This window comes from Dermacentor silvarum, chromosome 10 (assembly GCF_013339745.2).
Source record: "Dermacentor silvarum isolate Dsil-2018 chromosome 10, BIME_Dsil_1.4, whole genome shotgun sequence".
Classification (NCBI taxonomy): Eukaryota; Metazoa; Arthropoda; class Arachnida; order Ixodida; family Ixodidae; genus Dermacentor; species Dermacentor silvarum.
The window spans coordinates 41,877,847-41,900,728 of NC_051163.1; the positions used below are offsets into that span (position 1 = coordinate 41,877,847).

The window sequence follows — 22,882 nt, forward strand, 5'->3', positions numbered from 1 at the left end:
CCGTGGGGTTCCGCGGAACCCACTTTGAGAACCCATGATTTATGCAATTTTCTTGCATGTCACACACTTGTCCATAGCAAAGGTGACTGCAGTGCACCAATGTAGCCTGCTAAATGCTTTTCTTTTATGTACACTTAGTGGCAGTACACTCATCGTAACAGTGATTTTTCTAATGGTTTTGTAGGAAATCCGATGTGGGTCCTGAAACAGCAAGACGAAGGCACCCGGGCTACATTGGACCTCCTCACCAGCATTTTCGAGATGCTCGCGGAGAATTCGATCGTCAAGAGCAGCTGCCGGTTACACTTTCGCCAGCTGCTGCGGAAGTTCTTCAAGGTGCACTCCATGCCTCTTTTCTCTGTCTTGCATGTACCCCTGGTTGCCTAGTTCGATAACAGTGCCAAGGCTGCACTGCAAACCTCTATGATTCCCTCTTCACTGAATGTGGTTTATCGCAGCTATTGCAGCGACTCTACTAAACCTGTCATTAAGAAAGGTCTTGGAATATTGCTTCAGATTAAGTTCTGACCCAACCTAATGTTTACGAAAGTAATGTGCAAAAGTAACAGTCCCCTAGAATTTCTCAAACCACAACTGGGCATCACCTGACGAAACAATTGTAGTCAATTCTTCTTTAAGGTGTACTTGGGCACCTAAGGACCATTCTCAAGTTAAAAAAAATTACGGCAGAACTGATCTCTTGATAAGTGTCGATGGTAATACGATTATAGCATTCAAGCACTGTAGTGACACAATGTATTGCTGAAGTCATGTTTATTGTCTGTAAATGGTCATTCTGAAGAGAGAGAGAGAAACAGAAGATAGGAATGGCAGGGACGTTAAACAGAGGCATGTCCGGTTTGCTAACCTGCATTGGGCAAAGGGGTCATTCTGAGAGTCTCTTTGCTTACAATATAGATCATGTCTCTGGTATCGGCCCACATTGCTGCGGCACTCACTTGCCAAAGTCGCCAATGAGCATGATGGTGATGAAACAATGCCGACAATGGAAAGATGAAGACGGAATGAGGTCGACGGAATGGCAAAGGTGGTATGACGACAACTGTGTTAAGACAGAGATGACGATGGCAAAAGGAGGACAGCGTGACGACACCGGCATAAAGACAGTGGGATGACAGCAAGTGTATGACGATAACGGCATGACAACGACGGTGTGACAACCGAAGACAAAGCTGGAATGACGACAATGGCAGAACCACGATGAAATGATGACAATTGTACTACGGGCGCATGAGAGACTGTTTGGTGACGACGCAATGGTGACGATGTCATAACGGTAGTATAATTCAGATTAAATGACGACAGAATGATTAAGGTAAAATGATAGAGGCGGAATGGCGTCAGTGGAACGATGTAGGCAGTATAATGATGATAACATATTGACAATGGGTTCAAGTTTCTGAATTGATGAGGGTGGTCAAATGACAGCATGACGACGACGGCATGACAACAATGGTATGACACCGGTGGAACGGCCATGACAGCATCGTGACGATGACTGTATGATGACGACGCGTTGACAAAGATGGCGTGATGACGACAGTGTGACTAGAGTCGCATGACAAAGCTGGGGTGACGACGATAGAAGTGACCACAAGGGCGTCACAATGTTATGATAGCGAATGCTTGGCGACGGTGGCATGACGAGGGTCAGATGAGAAAGATGGAATGACGACGATGACTATGACACTATCACGACCATGAGCAGCTACCCAGTGGCCCAAGCTATTAGACAACTTGGGCCACTGTGTTGGCGTAGAAGGCATGACTGCCGACATGACGAGAGTCAAATCGAATGAGCACTATGGAGTGACCATGAGCATGACGACAGTGGTATGATGACGATGGCGTGACGACGCTATTAGACAACTTGGGCCACTGTGTTGGCGTAGAAGGCATGACTGCCGACATGACGAGAGTCAAATCGAATGAGCGCTATGGAGTGACCATGAGCATGACGACAGTGGTATGATGACGATGGCGTGACGACGACAGCATGATGATCGTCGGATGATGAAGCTAGAAAGACGACACTAGAAAGATCACGATGGCATCATCATGACTGCATGACAATGAATGCATGATGACACAATGACAGCGACGGCGTGACGAGGGTCAGGTGACGAATCTGGAGTAACGACGATAGAATGACCACATCGACATCGTGATGGCAGTATAAAAACAAAGCATGACACTGTATGACGATGATGGCATAATGACGACGCCGTAACGAGAGCCGGATGACATTGATTGGAACGACGAGGACGTAACGGCTACGACGGTATCATGACCGCAAACATGTACCTAGCGGCGATGCTATTAGACAGCTTAGGCCACTTGGTCGGCGGGATAGGCCTGACGGCGGTAGGATGAGAGTCAGATGAAACAGGAATGATGACGATCGAATGACCACAACGGCGTCACAACAATGATCAGATACCCAGTTACCTTACCTGGAAGATAACTTGGGCTGCTGTGTTGGCGTAGGATGCTGGATAGATATAGATAGATAGATGGGCATTTTAAAGAATGCTAGTTGCATTAAAATGGAATGACGGCGATGACACAATGCCGTCATTCCATTTAATCATCTTTGCTAGCTGATTAAAGAATCAAGGTCAAATAGAGGGGAGGAATAATTGGGAGAGGGGGTGAAGGGTTTGTCACAATCGCGCATGCGGGTACCTAAGATCTGAGTACACACATAATGTTTTCACATTTTGCCACCATTGAAAGGCAGATCTCGAGGCCAGTAGTTGAACCTATGACCTCACGCTCAGTAGCAGAACAATTGGTGCCTCTCATAGCCAGAAGTGACGAACACTATACAAGCTCAAGAACGAGTTTGTTATGGATGAGCTAAAAATGAAATTCTGAACATGATTATGCTTTATAGTCACATTTGTATATGGAATGCTGGATAGAAATGCTGTAACTAAACATTTTGCATCTTTCACCTGCCTTTTTCCTACTTCAGGTTCACTGCCCTAGTCCTCAAGCATCAGGTGCACTTTTTAAGTGGTCTGTGGCTGCTGCACCTGGGTGTCGACTGCAGTGCTTCTAGCTGACGATTCCCAGGGGATGCCAACTACCCACCATAAAGAGAGGCTTCAGTCACTGGCCCTTGCAGTTTCGGTTCAGTTGTTGCGAGAGGCGGAGGACGTCAAGTGGATCCTGTCTGAAAAGAACCTGGGTAAGTTCATGTTGGAAGGTGGAAGAACAGAGAAACTTATAGGCGGAAAGATGTTTTGCATACAACTCCATATTTGGAGCCCCATATTTTACTGATACGTTTCTGGTCAATTTGGTTAGAAAATTTCGCTATCTTAGCATGCCTGCGGTTCTTATTTGTCTACTGTAGTATAATTGAAACTCAGTGCAGTTAACTTGCATTAATTTGACCCTTATGGGACATACGAAATTGAATTAACCGGCAGATCAAATTAAACAAGATGCAGAAAAGAAAGAGAAACTATTGATTCACTTGGTAGTAGTATTTTCCTATTCAAATGAGAAAAAGCCCCGAATCAAACGCACGCCCACTTAATGTGTTTAGAGTAGAAATGTAACATAGAAGTGATGTTAAAGTACCTAAATAAAGTAGAAATCTAACGCGCACCCGAGTTGCTAGCAAGAAAAATCCACTGACGTCTAATACGTGTTGCACAATGGAGGCTTGTTTTATAAAGTCAGCTTCGCCGCACGGTTTTTAATGTTAGCTTTGCCGCAGTACACGTGGGTTATGCGGTAAAGCATACGAACGTTGCGAAGGCAGTTTTAATATCCTGTTCGACTGCACCATGCAGGCAAGTTCTGAAAAATAAAAATAAAATAAAATCAAGTGCCATTCCACTGCTGTGAAGGTAGATTACCAGCGAAGCAGTTCAGCACACGACATAGAGGGAACAGAGAATTTAGATCAAAAGTATGAGCAAATTTTATTTATCTTGAGCAGCGACGGCGCTCATCCTGAAGAAAGACACATGCACACCCGCTTTTATTTTTGATCGGCGGTCTTGATCGGCAGCATGCATTTGCATTAATTCGCGTGGAAGACTACCGCCACCTTGGGCAGCTGGAGGAAACTAGACATATGTGACGGGGCCGCCAAGCTGGGAGAGCAGAAGGAAACCAGGCATGCAAGCGCTTGGAATGACGACAAAGAGAGGGTGGTGCGAGCATACACATGGCCGACACGGGTCGAACAGTTGCAAATACTTGAGAAACCCTTATTATCTACCTGAGAATCTACTGGTTTTGAAAATGGTGCCCATTGATAGCTAATCCACTGAAAATGCATATCCAAGTGGTGAGACGTGTAAGCTTTTGCATAGAATGAAGCGATTTTGCATCAAATTCGGGTGTTTGTGCATAGGCAGATCTGTTGACGGACATGAAAACGGCATAGAATCCTAGCCATAGACAGCTTCGCTGTAAAAAAACAAAAAAAAAGGCACATGTTAGAATCCGGTAAATATCTTAATTGGAGATTGTGAGGATCGGTTATTGCTTAAAAACCTTCCTAGGGCAGGTTGAAAATAGGCGTTTTCTGCGGGAGATGACGTGTGTTCAGTGCAATCACTGTCCCATAAGCACCGCTGTGACAGACGCTCCTACTAAAGGGGTCGCTATTGGGGTCACTACGGAGGTCAGGAGCATGCTTGCTGACTGGTCAAGTTTGAATCACCCAGTGAAGGCTAATTTTAGGATCGAAATAACGAGTTTGGATTCGTAGAAATGCATGGGTGCTGGCCGGGACCTTCAACCGGGATTGAATTAGCCGAAAAATGTATTTAGCCTGAGTCGAATTAACTGAGATCTACTGCGTAATGAACGTTAATAATGAAATCACACTTGAAGCAAAATTTTTTTCGTTGTATTCTGTATTCGTTATAGAACAAAAATCGATGCCATGAAGTGTGTAATCGGGCCGTGCAGCAGAATTACGAGTGTAAACAACGGTATGATGATACCAGTGAAAAATTGATGGTGCCAGTGACACAAGACATACTTTTTCATCTCTCAGCGAGGACCACTTTAAAGGGGCACTGAGCCTTTTCTCTAACTAATCATACATTATAGCTTCACTGTAAAGGATGTTGCCTCACGAATCTCCTGCCGCAACAATTTTTCTAATCCTTCCTTTAAGTATAAGCGAAGTGAGAGGTAGTCATCGCACCAATGCACAGCTTTCTTTCTCCTTTCGTCTCCACTAGCGCACTGGAAGCTACACGGGGCAATGACAAGGGGCAAGGCCCCAACCAAACATTGGGCATTTTCTCTGTTTTTTTTTTACTTTGGGTCTAGGTGTGTGCGAGCCTCTCTTGATGTGAGGTACTGACAGACATGCCACGCTGGTCATGGCCATGACTGCTTTTCTGATACTCAAACCCAGCCACTTTCCTCCTTCCGTTTGATTTTCATGCTACATAGAAACATGGAAACACATTTCATGCTACATATAAACTAGTTCTCTGTCGTCAGTTTCTTCCGATTCATAATTCGTCATGGATTCATAATTCATCAAGTATTCATAAATCTCTGCGCCTGTCAACGTGCTGATGGACCTGCTACGCTGGTTTTCCATGGCTCCCCTGCCGTGACAGATCAACAGAGCACTGGGACGTTTGCAGTCTACCTACAGTCTACCTACAGTCGAAAATTTAACTTACAGAGTTTCTGTGTGTTTAGATGACCTTTGCATTGATGGCACAACAGGTAGTGAATGTTATTTTTTGCACACATTGCTTGTAGAGAGGCAGGGAGTGTGCTGAGAACACAAAACGAATATACTTGGGAGTAACAGGGGCTGTGCGAGTGTGGTTGCCCAAGTTATCTCGGGAGTGGTAGTCAAAGGGTTAATAAGTTAATATACCTAAATTATTCCAATTGTATTGCTTCGATTGCTCATTAAAATTACCATTTATGTTGAACTGTGCAGTGTTCCTGTCCATCATCCTGTCGCTGCTGTCACCGACACAAGGAATTCGAGATCTGGCTGTCAGCTTGGTGGAGGCATCGGTGGCCTGTTCCCACAAGGGACACAGTGGACTCCATTCCCTCTTTCAGCTGATTACGAAACACGCTGCTGACATATCTGTGGGCACAAAGTAGGTTTACTCAGCGGAGTGTGCTTTCTAAAAGAGAAACTTGAGCGATGCTGTTCATGAGAGTATGAAATTCTATACGGTCAATGTCTTGATATTTCGGACTCGCTAAGGGCCGTGAAACCATCCAGAAAGTCAGGCAGTCCGAAAAAATGAATTCATGCCTTTAACTGCCCCCAAGGTCTCAAATCACCACAGGCACGTCCGATATAGCCCTGAAGGCGTGCCAGTACACTTATTAGGTGTATAGGTATTTGTACTGTGACAGGACGCTGCAGGTGCATGCATGTATAATTGAAGAATACTATTGTGTCCCATAACAGTTGGCCCTTTCCACTGTTAGTATGCTTCACTGCAATACATTGCGTGTGCTTCACCGCGTAACACTGCTGTATTGCGGCGAAGCTGACTTTTTGAACCCAGCATTATGCAACGCATTATTCTTTCTGTGCTTCGAAGCCATTGGCGAAGTTTAAAAGGTGGAGTCGGTGCCCTTGCTTACAGGGGAGAATTATTTCAATGAAAAACACGGATCCGAGCAACAAGGAAGCTTGGTAGCGGACATCAGAGCAGCTAGGCTTAAGGGCCGTTCATAGTCCGACGTTATCGGCACGCGGGCGAGCGTCGTTTGCGGCCAGTCACGCTACGCCGGTTGCGCTGCGCCAGTCGAGATGCCATCCCCTCTATACTTCAACGTGCGAGCCGTCGGCTGCTATCTTCGGAGCATGCGCAGAACGATCCCCAACCAGCACGTCGCTTTGAACGGCTGTCTGCGACCGCCGGCGGAGTGGCGTGGGCGCATTTCTTTATTCGCGTGCGATGCTTTGTGGGTTGACGGTGTCGTTGCCTCTGACGCGCGAGTGGATCAGGAGCCATTTCGGCGCCGGGCCCATTGGGGCGCATTGCAAGCCGTCGGTTACGTTGGCTGCGCCAATGCACCCGACTATAGAGGGGTCGTTTTCGCCAAGTGACGTAGCATGCGCGCGCATTACATCGGACTATAAACGGCCCTTTAGCGTTGCTGTGGTGGTAGTGGATCGGCGTGCGAGAGCACCGGTTCGAGGCTGCGAGATAATCAAAATGGCGGCAGTAGTGGCTTCGAATAATGCCGTTTCAAACCTGTGGTCACGGTGAAAAGTCAGGAAAATTGGGCAGCGAAAGGACTTTTACGTCCCAAATTTCAGATGTTCTTATACATTGGCTCTAGGGGGTACGTGGCGATGCTTCGAAGGCATCCGGATTATTGAGCATATTCGAAAAATCAGTCATTGACTGTATATTTATTTATTTCAATACTGCTGATTTTCTTTTGGAAGCCCAGGCAGGAGTGGTAGATAGATTACATGATTGCATACTCTTTTCCTTCAAGGAAATGAGAAATGAAAGCATAATTAACAAGGCAAACATTTTCCAATACACAAGTCATGACAAAGAGATACGATGATGGCATCACGTTTGCTGACAATAGGAAAAGCGTAGAAAAAGTAATCTTAGAATATGTAGCAGAAACAAAAAAGAAACAAGGAGAGACAATGAACGCATGACATTAGAAGTATGCCTGCACTGCAGATAAGAAGGAACCGGAGTGGTGGAATTGACCACACTTTGAGGAAGGGCATTCCATTCACATATTGTTTTGGGCAGGAAGGAAGAACGATATGCGACTGTTCTAATATGTGGCATTAAAATTGGTTGATTGTGCTTACCTCTTGTCTGACGCTATGCATTAAATTGCATATAGGTGTCGAATCTCATGTTGGTGTGGCTGTTAACGATGTTATGCATTGTTTATAAACGCTGTAGTTTGTGGTGAGATTGCAATCTCAGATCGGTGACTGAAATGTGCCAGTTATAAGCATCATAGATAAGTCTAAGTGCTTAACTAATCTTAATACACTTTCGATAATGTCTATGCCAATCTTTGTGGGCTCATGTGACACGTGTCGGTGTCTGCACAAGCTGTGCGAGACTACGCAATGTCAAGCAACACTTCAGACTGTGTGCAAGGTGGTAATGAGCACAATTGTTCCCAGTTTATTGTGGGAAGGTTGAAGTAGCCGCACGTGGTAATCTTGTTATAGCACTTGGTGTTCTGAAGAAATTCATGCAGTGAATGCAGCATTGAAATGTGTAGCGTTGAGACACCTGTAGACTACATCGACTAGAAGGTTGCATTCACATAAATGATCAAGGATCCAGACCATTTCAATATTTGTCTCGTGTGGAACAGTTGTGAAGCCAATTCTCCTTTTTAACATAATAGCTCTGCCACCTCCTTCTGAGCCACGATTCCTCCTAACCATTAATGTGTGAGCTTGGTACTGTGTCCACATCCGTGATGTTTTCGCTCAGCCATGTTTCAGTTTGGAGCGTTACATCCAGACGAAAGGCCAGGAGTAGGCTTTCTAGTTCCACAGTTTTATTCGCCATGGTCCTAGCATTATCGCATTACTTAAGGGGGGACGCGGCTTTCGTATCGCGAAAAATGACCAAAAAATCAATTTTTTGAAAAGCATATATTCCGTTTCTATAACTCTTTTTTTATCTGATTCCGAAATATGAACGCTGAAAACCGCGTAGAAGTGCTCAAAAAAATTTTTGTATCAGCCAACGTCGCAAAAAAATTCAGCGGAAATCGCGAAAAAACGGCGTTTTTCGAGCCGCGATATCTCCGCAACGGCGCAACCGAGCGCCGCCATTTTGGCCTTGTTGGAAAGCGCATTTCTCCGTCTTTAAATTTGCCGCTCTGCCATCTCCTCCATTCAAAAGCAAGCGCACAAAAAGCAAATGATTCAAGGCCGTTCCGAGGCCTCCGATTGGCCACGGCCGTCACGTGGCCAATTGGAGCTTCGCCATTGGTCTCGTTGGCGCTGCGCGTCTTCTGCTACCGCGCCGCCAGGCCTGCCGCGCCTCTCGGCGTGCGGTGTTCGTCTGTATGTGCGGTGTATATATATATAAAAAAGCTTTTCTGAAGAAGCTTTCATCTGATATCGCCCGTGACTCGCGCGTCTGACAATCGCCTCGCCATCTCCGTGAGCACGTACGGATCGTAGTTTCGGCAGCGGACTCCACAAGTGATAAGCGCCTCTTGGCATCTCAGCGCGTCAGGATCGCCAGTACTTGCGGAATGTAGCTGACTTGTGTTGTGATATGCGCCTCTGGACATATCCTGAGGAGCGTAGTTTCGGAAGCTGGTTTGTGTTGTGATACGCTACTCTAGACATACGGCTCGACGCATTCATCAGTAGCGCTTGCGGGGCGTAGTTTCGGAAGTTGACCATGGGTCGGCGACCGCTGAAGTACAAGACGGCTCATGTTTACGGCACTCGTAAGCGAAAATCGCCGACGGTGAAAAAGACTGCTTCAAGGTCGCCTGGCAGTACTGTGCAGCATAGCAAAGAAGTCACAGACGCTTAGCCGAGGACTCCACACGCGGCCAGGATGCGTACGCGTGCCGATGATGCCATGCAGGAGCCGCCGCCGAGCACTTCACATGCGGCCGGAATGCCTACTTGTGTCGACAATGTTGAGGAGTCGCTCTCTGGCACTTCATTCGCGGGCGAAACATCTCCTGCGAGCAGCACGAGATGTTTGTCACGAGAGTTGAGCTTGTCGTGCCGCGTTCCACATCGTCGGATGCATCCACCGATCGCGCCTCGGATGTTTCTGGTTCTCGTCTCGGCACTTCGCACGATGTTGCTACGCCGTCCACAAGTACGGGCGGCACCGTTCAGGCACGCATGGAGCCGCATTTTGTATCGGTCGAAGCATCCCGAGAGGTCGCCGTGAAAGTGCAAGCAAAACTAAGTTCGTTGTCTGCGACCGCGCGGAAAATGGAACTGACAGGTGAAGGTGCTTGCCAGTACGGAAGAAGCGGGGGAGTTTCTTATCGTTCAAATGACAACCCTGAACGCGCTTCTCGGCAAAGATGAGTGCCAGCAGTGCTCCCAGCCGGGACTTTCAGTTCAGCTGGGAATAAGACCTGGATTAGCAGCGCAAATGATACTGACGTGCGCGTTTTGCGGCGGTGTCGCGAAGGAGTGGTTGTCACCGCGAAAGGAAGGTCGCAAAATTTTCGATGTAAATATGAGAGCTATACAGGCTGTTTTCATAATTGACCATTCATAATTGACCAGAAATCGGCGAGACCGATTTCTGGTCAATAATGAATGTCTCACATAGATGGTTGCATCATAAAACATTTCAAAAACATCTGAAGGCTGAGTTTGAGTTTGAAAGCCTTTTTCTCAAAACGACTTTTCTTGCTTCCTGCTTTGCTTGTTCCACTGATTTCTTTGTGACTACTAGGTCTATTTCAGTTCCGTTTTTTTCCCTGTATTCCTGGATGTACTGTCCAGGGCATGACACTCTTGCTTTTCCAGTTTTACTTTACTACAATTAACGATTCGACTACTTGCTCACAGCCTAAAGGCCTGTGGTATAGTCACCTCCTAAAAAATGAGAACTAAAAAAAAAATGCATTGAAAATAAAAAAATCTAAGAGTGTCACGACCTCAACCATTCATCTTAGAATGCACAGTGCTTTGAACAAGTGTTCTATCGTATTTTATAAGTGACTCAGGCTTGGAACAAGGCCACAAGGAGAAAAATATTGTACATAAAAAAGTTCTAAAGATATCTTTATGAAATTTATACAGTAGTATCATAAAAACATTGCTGATAAGTCTGCCAATTTTCATAAAAATCCACACAGAAATAAGAAAGTTGGTATCGAAAGCCACGTCCCCCCTTAATAAGCTCCCATGGATGCAGGACCACACCCGCTGATTTGATGTTCTGTTTTCCCTTTGATCTGTTACTTCTTTTCGTTTAGGGTGCTTGGTCACTTGGCATTCAAAGGGACTGCCTTGTTGAGTGTTTCATCCCAACTTTTTTTTTTATATCTGAACATGAGGTGAGAAATGCTCGAAAATACTGAAAGGGGTACCTGTGGTATAGAAGTTACAAAAACAGGGATAAAGTGCCTGAGAAGGGCTGGCCTACGTTTCAATAGGTCAAAGATAATGCGGTACAACAGTACTGTATTATGTTGGCCCAATGTTGCAGGGCAGTTGTGAACAAGAGCCCCTGTTCGCTAAGTTAAATCCTGGAACTATCGGCAACATTTAGGGGTAGTGGTAGCATGTTGCTAATCATAGTGTAATTCGCCTATTATCGTTGACAAGAGGTATTTGTAAAGCCTGATCTTCTGAATGTTTCAGCTTCACACGAGGCATCTAAAAGCCTTGGCTTCTTGTTTCATTTCCCTGCAGGAAGCTGGTGAAGCTCGTAGCTTCTTGGGACATCACTCTGAAGAAGCCGAACACATTGCTGGTGCTGCTGAACCACGAACAGGTTCCCGTCACGATGAAGTTCGGCATACTGAAACTGGTGTCACGCATCGAGACCAAGGTACAGTGTTCCGAGTTTGTGGCATCAGTAATGTTGCACGTGCTTGCAATGTTGCTAATCATAGTGTAATTCGCCTGCAGTTCTAAATAGGGCCATCAAGGATGAGCAATATATGAATTTAAACTGGAGATGCGATCTTTTGGAAGTTATTTGCATTCATTTAGTGGAAAAAGATTCATTGCTGGTTGAAAAAATAAGGGTAAAAATTTTCTTTCCCAGCTTTTGTGCCATAACCGCAGCACCGGTAGATTAACAGGACGTCACTGTTCTCAAAGTACTTTTTGATATATTGGCCATTCTTAGTGCAGGAAAATTTTGCAACTTGCTACATCTTGCTTGTTCACATCTTAAGGATGCTTAATGGATGCTAAGGGGGGGGCTTAGCATTCATTTTAAGTTTGAGCTAATTTTAGCCTTTGATCACAAGTGTCTGCAGTCACAGCATCATGCTCGGGGTCTGCAGTCAGCAGGACTTAACAATCACAATTTTGGTAGTGTCTCTAGACACAGTCAGAACGTCTCATATTTCAGAAAGTGTTCATTCAATTTTTTAGCAATTGTTATGTTTGAAGGCATGCAAAGCAGTGATGCCTTTGTGTCTGCAGTTGTAACACCAGTAAAAGCTAACAAATTCGAATTCCGTGGGGATGCTACAAAAATTCGAATTATACAAAATTCTAACTATTGAAAGTCAGAAAAAATAGCTTGGTTAAGGCGCGCATATAGCCCAGCATAGTGCAAACGTGCGTGCACTGCCTACCTCACGTTAGCAAGAACAACAACGTCTATAGTTTGACGCACTGGCGCAGCCAACATAATCGGACGTGGCCAACGTGGTCCGACATGCCCGAGATGGTTCTTGCTCCATCCGCGTGTTCTTTGCGCCGACTGCACCTACCCACACTGCATTGCGTGAAGAAATAAGGTGCCCACGCCGCTTCACTGATGGTCGCAGACAGCCGCTCAAAGCGGCGCATGCTCCGAAGAGAGCAGCCGATGGCCCGTGCATCGAAGTTTAGAGGTGACGGCATTTCCGTTGGTGCAGCGCAAGCGGCGTAGCGACGCTCGCCCGCGCGCCGTAAATGTCGGACTATAATCGCGCCTTAAGATGAGTTTATAGTCAAGGTGGGGTCGGAGCATGTGCAGAACACGCAAAACGATCCCCAACCAGCGTGCCACTTTAGACGGTTGTCTGCAACCGTTGGCGAAGCGGCGTGGGCGTGTTTTAAAGCTCACACCGTCACCGGCGCTCGCCGCAGGAGTGGTTGCCTATGGAAAGAGCAAAGCTGCACAGCCAGCGTGGCGACACCAGCGTGCCCAACGTACTTCCGTGCACCCAGCACTCACCTCAACTACGATGGCACCGAGTTCGAATTAGCATTACAATTAGCGTTAAAATTAGGTGCGTTACATATTGCTTTCAATACATTGTTGGACGGACCGTGGCGGCTACTGCAAATTATTCAAGATTTTGAATTAACGAGCTATGAATTAAAGAGCCTTTACTGTACTACGCAATCATCATCATGCTTATGACGATGATGATGCGTGTTTGTTATACTGTTGCGGTTGGGCTATTGTGGAACGAGGGTGGCCCTTGGTGCAAGGTGGTGCACATGGGTGCGTTTTAGTCATGTAAGTTTGCAAGTGTCCCTGTGACCTGCAGAATGCTGTCAGCTCATTATGCCGTGAAAGTGCATGTATGACTGCAGCAATGCATGGAAGTGCACAATCACATGTAGATGTTTTGCTTCGTTTTCGAAGACCTGGTTCAGCCAGATAGTGAAACCGCCGCAGAATCGAAGACAGTTGACAGGACATCAGAGAATGTATGGATTATCATACAAATAATTCAAAACTAGGGAAATTGTGATGACGTGAACACCAGCTAACCCCGGTTACAATAAACCACAGTTCGCACGATAAAGAGTCAAGTTCTGGCACCATCTGGTTCTGCACCATCACTGCAACGTGACAACAGTTGCCATGTTTTGCAGAGCTCATTCATTTCCTAAAGCCTAGGCCATGCTCCTTTCTGCCTTCTCTGATGCCAGTGTATGATTTCTATCATGCTTACATATCACTGTTTCCAGTATAAGATTACATTAACGCTAACTTGACAGGAGACTGAATATTATTTGGGCCATTTTCCACACAACCACTGCAGGATTGCACTTGTTTGACATTCACTGATATCACTGTACAGCAAGCATTCTGCCTCATTTGGAATGTAGCCGCTGCTGCTAGACAATGGGTGCCCATGGCCTCTTGCCATCGGCACCATTGTTGCACTGGTGTGGCATTGTGTGTAGTAGCCCCCCCCCCCCCCTTTTTCTTCTCTGTCTGTGTGTGGGGTTTTCTGCGTTCTTGTGGGCTTATACATAAGTAATAATTACAATGTCAACCACGCAGGCCATGCTGGAGGCGGCTGTGAAAGTGATCACAACGATGCTGGGTCCCGAAGCTCGCGATGTCGCACCCACGTCACCACTACCTGCTGCCGAGGCACGTCTGCTCGAGGCTTGCTTTGCAAAGTACAACTTGGCCGCAGTTGATCGACTGGTCGACGTCGAAGGAGCTGTAGAGACATTGGAAAATGCGCTGCGCAGCACCAGGACATGTGAGGGCAGTGATTCAGTAGCCACCATGGCGCTCCAAGTGGTAAGTTCACATTGGCACCGAATAATTGAAAGGTGCCCTGTACCACATATTATGAAAGATGTGAACCATGTCTTGTAATAAGGCAGTTTCCTTGCTAATTTTTACCGACAAAAGGTTTGAGCACGAACCACCAGAGTTTAATTGTGGAAGTCAAGCAATAGCTTCCCGGTAGATATGCTCAGATATCCTGCTGGAACGCTGATTGGCTAGCTCTTCTGGTTGATTCTATGAGGTGGCTGGGAGCTCTGAAGTACGAAGATGTCAGAGTGTGCTGGCAGGCACTCTTGAGACTTGCCATGCCATGAGACAAGACACCGCTTATGTATTCATTTTCCATACACCTATGATTATGTCATCAGGTATGCCGTGGCCAGTACCTCATTAAGTTTTACCTGTGCTGAAAAGTGCTTTTTGGTTTCTGTGTTCATGTGCCATTGCTGCAGCATAGTGCATCATGTTGAACCCATTTGTCATTCCAACTTGGTTTGAAGATGGGCCGTGACCATGTGGAACCAGGTCGCCATGCTCCACCAGTCATTGCTCTAAACTTTTATTTAGTGCAATGATGGGTGCCGTGCGAACGAAATGGTGATGCACCAATCAAATGGTATAGCCCAGCTTCTGTGCCCATAGCTTCACTGCCAAGCTTCTCTGCCCACAAATCGCCTTCCTTTGTTGTGCAGGTGAACAAGGATGTGGTGAAGAAACTTCCCCAAGAAAACCAGGTGGCGCTGCTCGACACTCTTGTTGACCTGGCCCTTGACACGCCGCCCTCCGTTCAGCATTCGGCAGTGCTTAGAGCATTGCGCAAGGTATGGAAGACCCGAATAGCAAGAATGAGCTTCACTGTTCTTTTTTTTTTTTCCTTATACTTTTCCTTTATAGTTGTAAGTGATGGTATGCATATTTTGATGCTATAGAGACTCATTTGGTTTTGCGCTGTAATCTTTACGCTGCAACAAAATCGGGGACTGCACATGTCGAGTGCCCAATGTGTGATTATCGCGCTCTCCATTTGTCATGATCTTTCAGATTTTTTTGCTGCACTGTGATGCATGCACTGTACAAAAAACATATGGCTTCTTTTTAAACAAATGAAGTGGTTGCTGTGATATCTGAACGTAGCGCTTTAGCTATTTCTTGTGGCGATGTGTCGATCATTCCGCAATCATTGTAATACCATGAAACATGAACGAGGTGGTGTGAGATCACGCAGCAATAGGAAAGAAAATCTTAAGCATTCATATGATGTTGCAGGATACAATTGATCTTAGGCATATACTAATTGCATGACTGTTGCTTAGTGGTTATGCGACCATCCTTAGCTATTTCTGAGGTGCCCTTCTATTGTGTGGATATGCCACTAGGCAGAAATAATTTTGCCTCACAAGTGAATTTTCGCGCTTTGGTACAGTGTAGACCGCTTATAACGTAAGTCGCGGGAGTTGTAAAAATCTGCGTTATAAGCGGTACTGCGTTATAACCAAAGCATGCTTTTTTTCGGCTTTTGCTCATGCCAAATGGGCAAACCCACCTTTCAAACACAATTCATTACATATTTCACCCACACACACATGCAACACAATCGCAACACAGCACAGAAACCAAGTTCTCCTGACAAGTGCGGCATCAGCGGAAGAACGCTGTTATTTTCGTCCGGAGACTGGTTTCCACGCGCACGCCCACGCTCCCACTCATGAAAAAAAAAAAAAAAAGAAAACGAAAAAAAAAAGCTGTATGCTGCTGTATGCCGTATGCTGTATGTGCGAATGAAAGCGCGCAATTACACATTAAGCGGGTACGTATTAACGAGGTTTGACTGTATTTGGATTCATTCTAACGAGCATGGACTGTACGAAAATTTGAAGATGGCTGTCTGGTGCAAGTACTACCTTTGCTTACAGCATGTGGAATGTTTCATGAACATACTTGCAGGTGTGTTCCTTTGGTAGCCTTCTCGTGGAACCTCTGCAGAGGACTAGCACGTCTCGACAGAGCCCAGCCAAGACGGTTCGGGAAGCCAAGAAGATGAGGCAAGTGACTCAGTACTCATTGATGAACCCACTTGTGTAGCATTCACGTGTAAATCACAATTGTTCAAGGGTGAGGGGGCCATCAAAAATTGAAACAAAGGCCTAGTTGAGGTACCAGTCCACCATAGCCCCTTCCTTATTTCTCAGCTACTGATTCTTTACTTGGCTTCAGTGAACGTTAGCCTCTGTGGCAAAGCAATATCTCTTCTCTGCCAATCTACCACTGTAGCTCATTCGCTGTGGCATTGCTCTGCTCAGCTAAAGGTCATGGGTTCAAACCCGGCATTCTAATGTAGGCCAAACGCACACACACTGTGTACTGTTCATTGGGTGCATGTTAAAAAGCCCCCGGTGGTCAAAATTAACCAGGAGTCCACCACTACGGCATGCCTCTCAATCGGATTGTGGTATTGGTGCGTAAAACAACTGAATTTCGTTAAAATTTGTTTACTTGTCTGCCAACAGGTTGATGGATGCGTCGGAAGAGCAGGACCCAGCCGAGTCACCCCAGTGGAAGCGCATCCTTATCCTGCTGGAGATGATCCAGAGCCGAAGGTCGATTGAAGACGTCTCGCGTCTCGTGGCCCCCTTGTATGCCCTGCTCAAGAGGTAAGGTCATGTGCTTCTACTCAGTACTTTTGACCCTCGTGGCATAAGTTGACACATTGCAAAAGTCATGCAAGCATCACGAAAAGAAACAAATGGGGAAATTTATGCTGGAAACGCGAAACTTGGACGGTCTTAATGCAATTTCAGTAGCCGGGGTTTGAATAGCACAAGAAATGCTCTCTCGAACCGAAAAAGCAATAAGCTTTCTTTAGCATTTTTTGGGTAACATTTATAGGACCAAGACGATGTTAAATGTAAATGCGAAGATTTTTCTGGCCCCTGTAATGTGAATTGGGAAGCAGGTTATTTGTGGTTTCAAAGAATACAGTAATTGCCTGTTCACAATCTTGCAGCTCTGATGGAATCATTTGATCCATAACCTTAATCAAAATTGCAAGATTGCTTTTTTCTTGTATGTGCGTGTTGTCTTTCTGAAAACTTCACGATAAAAAAGAAAACTGTACTTAAATGAATACACAAGGCTGAAAGGGTTCACTTTTGCATCATGCATTCTCTTCAGCATCCTCAGGACTCTATTAATAAAGTTATTTCCTCCTTCTCTTCAGTGTAACGCTAAGAGTTGTTAGACTTTGCTATTCTCAACATGCCCAGCTCAAATAGTCTGTTCTGCTGCTGGGTGGCTGAATGCTTGGCCTAGCATGTTCGTTTATCAGTGACGCAGGTACAGAGGTTTAATTCAGAGGGAGATACAGTGGAGTTGAGATTGCATAGCTGGCCTTTGCTAAGGCTCAGAAGCTGGTGTTAGCCCTTTCACTGTCAGGCATGTTTGTCCTTGAAGCGTCGAAGCTTCTGGGGTCAGTAAAGGTTAGAAAACGCTGCATGCAGTTAGCAATGGAACGCATGCGTGGACATTCAGCAAAGCCCAGCCTGTGGGATGTTTTTATACACTTCAGCAATGGTGGTGAGGAATAAACGAATGGTTGTCTGTAACTTGCCATGGTGACTCACTAGCATTTTGCTGCAGTGCACAAGGTCGCAAGAGTGAATCCAGGTTGCAGCAGCTGCATTTCAGTAGGGGCAGAGTTGAAGAATGCTTGTTTGTAGATTTAAGTTTTTGTTAAAGAAACCCAAGTAACGTGGAAACATCTTCTACAGTGCTCCTCATAGTCCACTGTGCATGTTCAGGAGGCAACAGCCCATAAAAATATTGCAGTTCTAACAGAATGATTATACAAATGCTATCAAACTCCATGGACTTGACTGTTGTTACTAACATCTGCAAGGCTTGTACTTCAGTGTCCTCTCTCAGATAGGCCTGTGAAAGACAAAAGCACGGAGAAGGGCTGTAAATCACGTGCCAGTAACAGTGCCCTTGCATAACGCAGAGTTACATTCTTACTCGTCTTTTGTCTGCTCTTCCATATCTGCACATTATTCCAATTTCCCTTTGCCATCTTCAAGTTGCTGAACACATGTACCAACCAGTGCAACCTTCCTCCCTGCTAAGATATTGCAGCTTCACTGAAAAAAAATTATATTAAAGCAATGACATTAATAGCTAGTGCATTTAATCATTAGCAAAGCTCGCAACGAGATGTGAACACTACGTTTGTCACCATCGATCAGGCTGTGTAGATTGCTGGCCCATCCAATTCGAAGGAACTTCGGTTTGGGTTTGACCAGAGCACTAGACAAGGCAAAGTTGGGTGGATTTTGTTATTATTAGGACTCAGCGCTGCAAAGCCTCAACAGTAAATTCTCTTCTGGATTTTTACAATGACGTCACAGAGATATTTGGGCACACACAGCGACTGTAACAAAATGGATGCACCTGTGTAAAAAAAGAAGCTTTTGTAGATGTATGCCAATCCAAGCAACTCGTACATAAAAGACAGTGAAGCTGTGGGAGAGAGTTGTCACACCCATCGTGAGTCCTAGGAGTCTGTTTTGTTACTGACCAAAATCCACCGAAGACTTAAACACTTCACTAATGCGTCACTATATCCAAGCTTATACTCCTGTATTCTTCGTTGTATCAGATTCTACATTCTGTGCCTACTCTATCACGATCTGGCTGCACGTTCCAACAGCCTGACAGGGCTGCATTGCGGCTGTTCTTACTGATAGCTCATCGCCGACGCAGGCGTCGGGCTGCCCAGTCTCACTGACGCTTTAGTCCTATGGCCGCTTCGGGACTCCGAAGTAGGCTGTGGTGCTGGCTGTTCTTTGATTGATATTTGATACTAACTAGGCCTGCCACCGGCTTTCAGTACCACTGGCCTTTATCACCTCGACACGAGAGCCGTTGTGGAATTCCCTTTAATAAAGGAAAATATTAAGCCAAGTTAGATCGATACATCATTGGTCTAGAAGTCTATCATCATTTCCTGTGTGCCAACAGGCAGAACTTTGTTCATATGTTTTCGGGAAAAAAAACGTGATGAAGAACATGCTGACCGAGAAAACGTACAATCTGAAGTCGCTAAAACAAGGGAGTACTGTGGGGAAGCTGGAGTGGTGAGTGCCTTCTGCTCTCGATCGTGCATGCCTCTCGCCTTTTCTTGTTCACATTGGATCTAGCGTCCGAAAAAGGTATCATACCATCGCAGTTTGGCTATGTACTGAACATTGGTTCCGAAAGATTGTTTTCCAGGAACGTACTAACTATTAAAAAAGTAGCGTAACTTTATGGGGTCATTTTTTTTGCTCTCGATGACGAACGAGATTCTACTGTATATGACTTTGTTGTGTAAAAAATTGCCACCGAAGATGCTGCTACTGCTGCTCAATTTTATGCCCGCACCAAATCGGATGAGTTGACAAATTACTCACGTGACTGCCCTCTCCACCGCTCTCTGTCAATCAGCCAGTGCTGACGTCACATGAGAAGTACCATAGTCCAGAGTAGGTGGCACCACTCTGATTTTTCATTTTCATCGTTTTCTCATTTATGAAAGCTCTGTTCTCACCACAAATGACAAATTCATTATTACAGAAGCGTAATCTTTCAATCGAGCTTGACTTAATATTTTCCTTTAGCGTCTCTTTAACAGCATTGTTGTAAAAAAAAAAATCAGCAGCGCCTCCCATACCGGGAACACTACAATACCGGGCACTCGAAGCTTCTCCAACGGTAGGGGAGGTGTTGGTTAGTTTTTTGAGCGTTTGAGACTTTCAGGGGCCCGCTGCCACTACCATTCCTTCAACACGCCCTGCTCTTTGGCAGAACGAACCAAACACGGCCTCCCCATCTGACTGCCGGGCCTAACTGGTGGGCGACGGCAGGCGCGAGGCGAGCGAACACGCGATCACACCCTTTCCCTCCTCCGGAGGGAGGGGACGCCTGTGATTTACTGGGGGTATGGCGTGATCGCGCGCACCAGCTGCGGGTGCTGCGTCTACTTCTTCATGAATATGAAACCCCGCTTTAAAGGGTGCGTATGATGGACCGACAGTGGCTGAATCGGTTAGCGTGGTGGTCTTGCAACCTGGAGGTCGGTGGTTCGAATCCGCAGCCCGACGAGCAATTTCTATTTTCGTGCGGCTTCGGTTTTTTTTTTTCGTACGCCAACATCAACACCGACGCCGACACGAGTGAGGCAATACGAGCTTCGCTTGAATAACGTGGTGCCCCCCACTAACTTTTTTTTTCACTGCAGGAGCCTAGAGCTGGACCAGTCGCCACACGCCGAATACCTGCGCCAGTGCGTGCTGACGTCCCTGCAGGCACACGGCCTGTCTGCGCCACGGCACGAGCTGGCCACCCTTGTGAAGTGCCTGCGGCATTCGCAGAGCTCACAGGCCCAGCAGCTCTCTTTGGTGCTGCTAAACCTCGCCGCCCAGAAGTACCCCGTAGGTTGCCGTGGCTTCTCTCGCGTGGCTCTCTCTCTCTCTACGTTCTCTGCGGCTTTGTTTGTTCATGTCTTTATACAGTTCACGACCGATTTTCCTGATGTCTTATTTTTTGGACGTACTCGATAATCCGGACGCGGCACGGACCTTCGCGACACGTACCCCATAGAGCTATCGTATCAGAACGCCTGAAATTTCAGATGCCGAAACCCTTCACCATCCGATTTTCCCGACTTTTTGCCGTGACTGCGAGTTCAAAACGAGATTAATTGAACCTACCATCGCCGTCATTTTGATTATTAAACCCGCTCTCTCATACACCAATCCGCTGGCAACCGTAGCAATAGTTATGTGCTATCATTAGGCCTAGCTGCTTCGACATTCGCCATCGAGTCTCCTGTTCTTGTGCGTTTCTGTGTACAGATGTTTTAAGCGGTGAAGCATATGCAATCTGTTGCGGTTGTAATGTAATTATATAATAATTATTAATGAGTGATGGATATTATGGGGTTGTCACATGATTTCTATTGTCTGCAAGCATAATTATTGTGCTGCTGAAAATGTGACATTTTTATCTCGGCACTCTTCTTAGAGATTACTTAACATGTTTGCTGAATGAGCCAATCTAATCAATGTCATGAAATGGAAGTGCTGGATGTCAGGAGTTTGCAAGCACAACTTAAAAACTAATGTCCAGTCTTTGTTGAGAGCCCTGAAGTCGCTTTGTACGGGATGAATCCTGTCAATTAGTAGCTGTATACTGAAGCCCTTGTGGGCTGTAAATCTCAAGGTCTCGAGAAAGGCAGTGCTGCTCACTCTTTCGATTTTTGGAGCATTAGATGTGCTACTATATGACACCTGAAATGGAGCCTCGTGGCAGGTCTTGTCATTTGCAGAGTAACTTTGAGACTTATGACAGACAGTGATGGATGTTACCTGTCATGTTGTGCATGACAGTGCATGTCAGTGCATGACAGTGCATGTTGTGTGTCAGTAGTTCTGGTAACTTAACACAAAGCCCATAGTACTGTTTTTTATATGCTGGAGAAAGTTTTCAGTTGTGAATAGTTCAGCAAACCAATAACGAATTAGTCATTACTGACTGTACCAAGTAATTTTAACCCAAATTTTTTTTTTTTTTTTTTTTTTTTTGCAAATGAGCTCTCTATTGCCAGAAATAAATGTGAGCAAGTCTTAATTTTCTTTGGTGTGGTATGGTAGGGTTAAAGGCTGATGAAAATAAGGGCTGTCGTGTAATTGGCAGTGTGCTGGCGGCCCCAGTTTTGATGGTGTTACATTTCTAAGAGACTGTGTTGAATAAAGTTAAAAAGTAGCTTCGTGCTTTCATGTATTTTGTGGAATAGCATTGTCTGTATTTTGAAGCTTTGGAAAGGAAGTCATCTTGGCAACTGTTCATTGCTGACACGTCTGCAGGAGGAAGTTCTGCACAACGTAACCTCGGTGTTCACCTTCATGGGGGCCAACCTTCTGCGACTGGACGACAACTACAGCTTCCAGACGGTCATGCAGACGGTTGAAACGGTCGTGCCTGCTCTGCTTCAGGTGGGGTGTCTACCATTACTCTTCGCTCTGCATAAAACATGTTTGATGCCGAAAGTGAACTCAGCTTCGAATGTATGTACTAGATTGTTGTACCGGGCTGTTAGAACGCCATTTTAGTTACTTCCTGAATGGGCTAATCTTGCGGGTATTTTGCTTTATTCGTTTCAGCATCCAAATGCATTTATGGGGACCTCTAAATGTGGGTCTTCCATTTCATGTGCAATGATATCTGATGCACGTCTCACTGTGGTAAAGGCCATTCATTGACATTAGCTCTCCATCCTGTTACCTGCTGCCACTGGCAATGAAGGGTTAAAAAAAATAATGGGCACGAGTACTTGCCTTCCTTTATGGGCAGACTGCTTGATGAAGCACATTGTATCATCCAATTCCTGCCCAGTCCTGTGAGATAAAACATTGAAATCTGTTTCTTCATCCTGTATTGACTGATATATGAATTAATTGGCACCGACGACTGATGAGTGCGGGAAGAGGAAATACGTAATACTGGCAGAGAAGCCATGCCCTGTCGACCCACAGGTTGCTTTCTTCGTGTTTCCTTTAGGTTGGCCAATCAGCTTCTGCTGAATGTTGTGTCGCAAGAAATAATGCTTCATAGTAAAATGCCTGTCCCAGCAGGACGAGAACTTGGTCTTCATGTGA

General features: G+C 45.7%; 1 protein-coding gene across 9 annotated transcripts in view; it reads left to right on the plus strand.

The window, feature by feature from the left end:
* Positions 1–200: 200 nt before the first annotated feature.
* Positions 201–22,882, plus strand: part of LOC119466481 (HEAT repeat-containing protein 1-like) — a 66,686-nt gene continuing 44,004 nt past the window's right edge. Inside the window, exons 1-10 of one of the 9 annotated variants that reach the window (XM_049657728.1) lie at positions 201–336; positions 2,999–3,214; positions 5,963–6,131; positions 11,402–11,540; positions 13,953–14,201; positions 14,885–15,013; positions 16,137–16,234; positions 16,700–16,843; positions 20,464–20,656; positions 22,091–22,219. In XM_049657728.1, coding sequence (XP_049513685.1) covers positions 3,103–3,214; positions 5,963–6,131; positions 11,402–11,540; positions 13,953–14,201; positions 14,885–15,013; positions 16,137–16,234; positions 16,700–16,843; positions 20,464–20,656; positions 22,091–22,219 — 1,362 coding nt within the window. In that variant the 5' untranslated portion in view covers positions 201–336; positions 2,999–3,102. Of the gene's footprint in view, positions 342–2,998; positions 3,215–5,962; positions 6,132–11,401; positions 11,541–13,952; positions 14,202–14,884; positions 15,014–16,136; positions 16,235–16,699; positions 16,844–20,463; positions 20,657–22,090; positions 22,220–22,882 lie in introns of all 9 variants that reach the window. The other 8 variants (XM_049657727.1, XM_049657731.1, XM_049657726.1 and 5 more) reach the window with 8 other exon arrangements.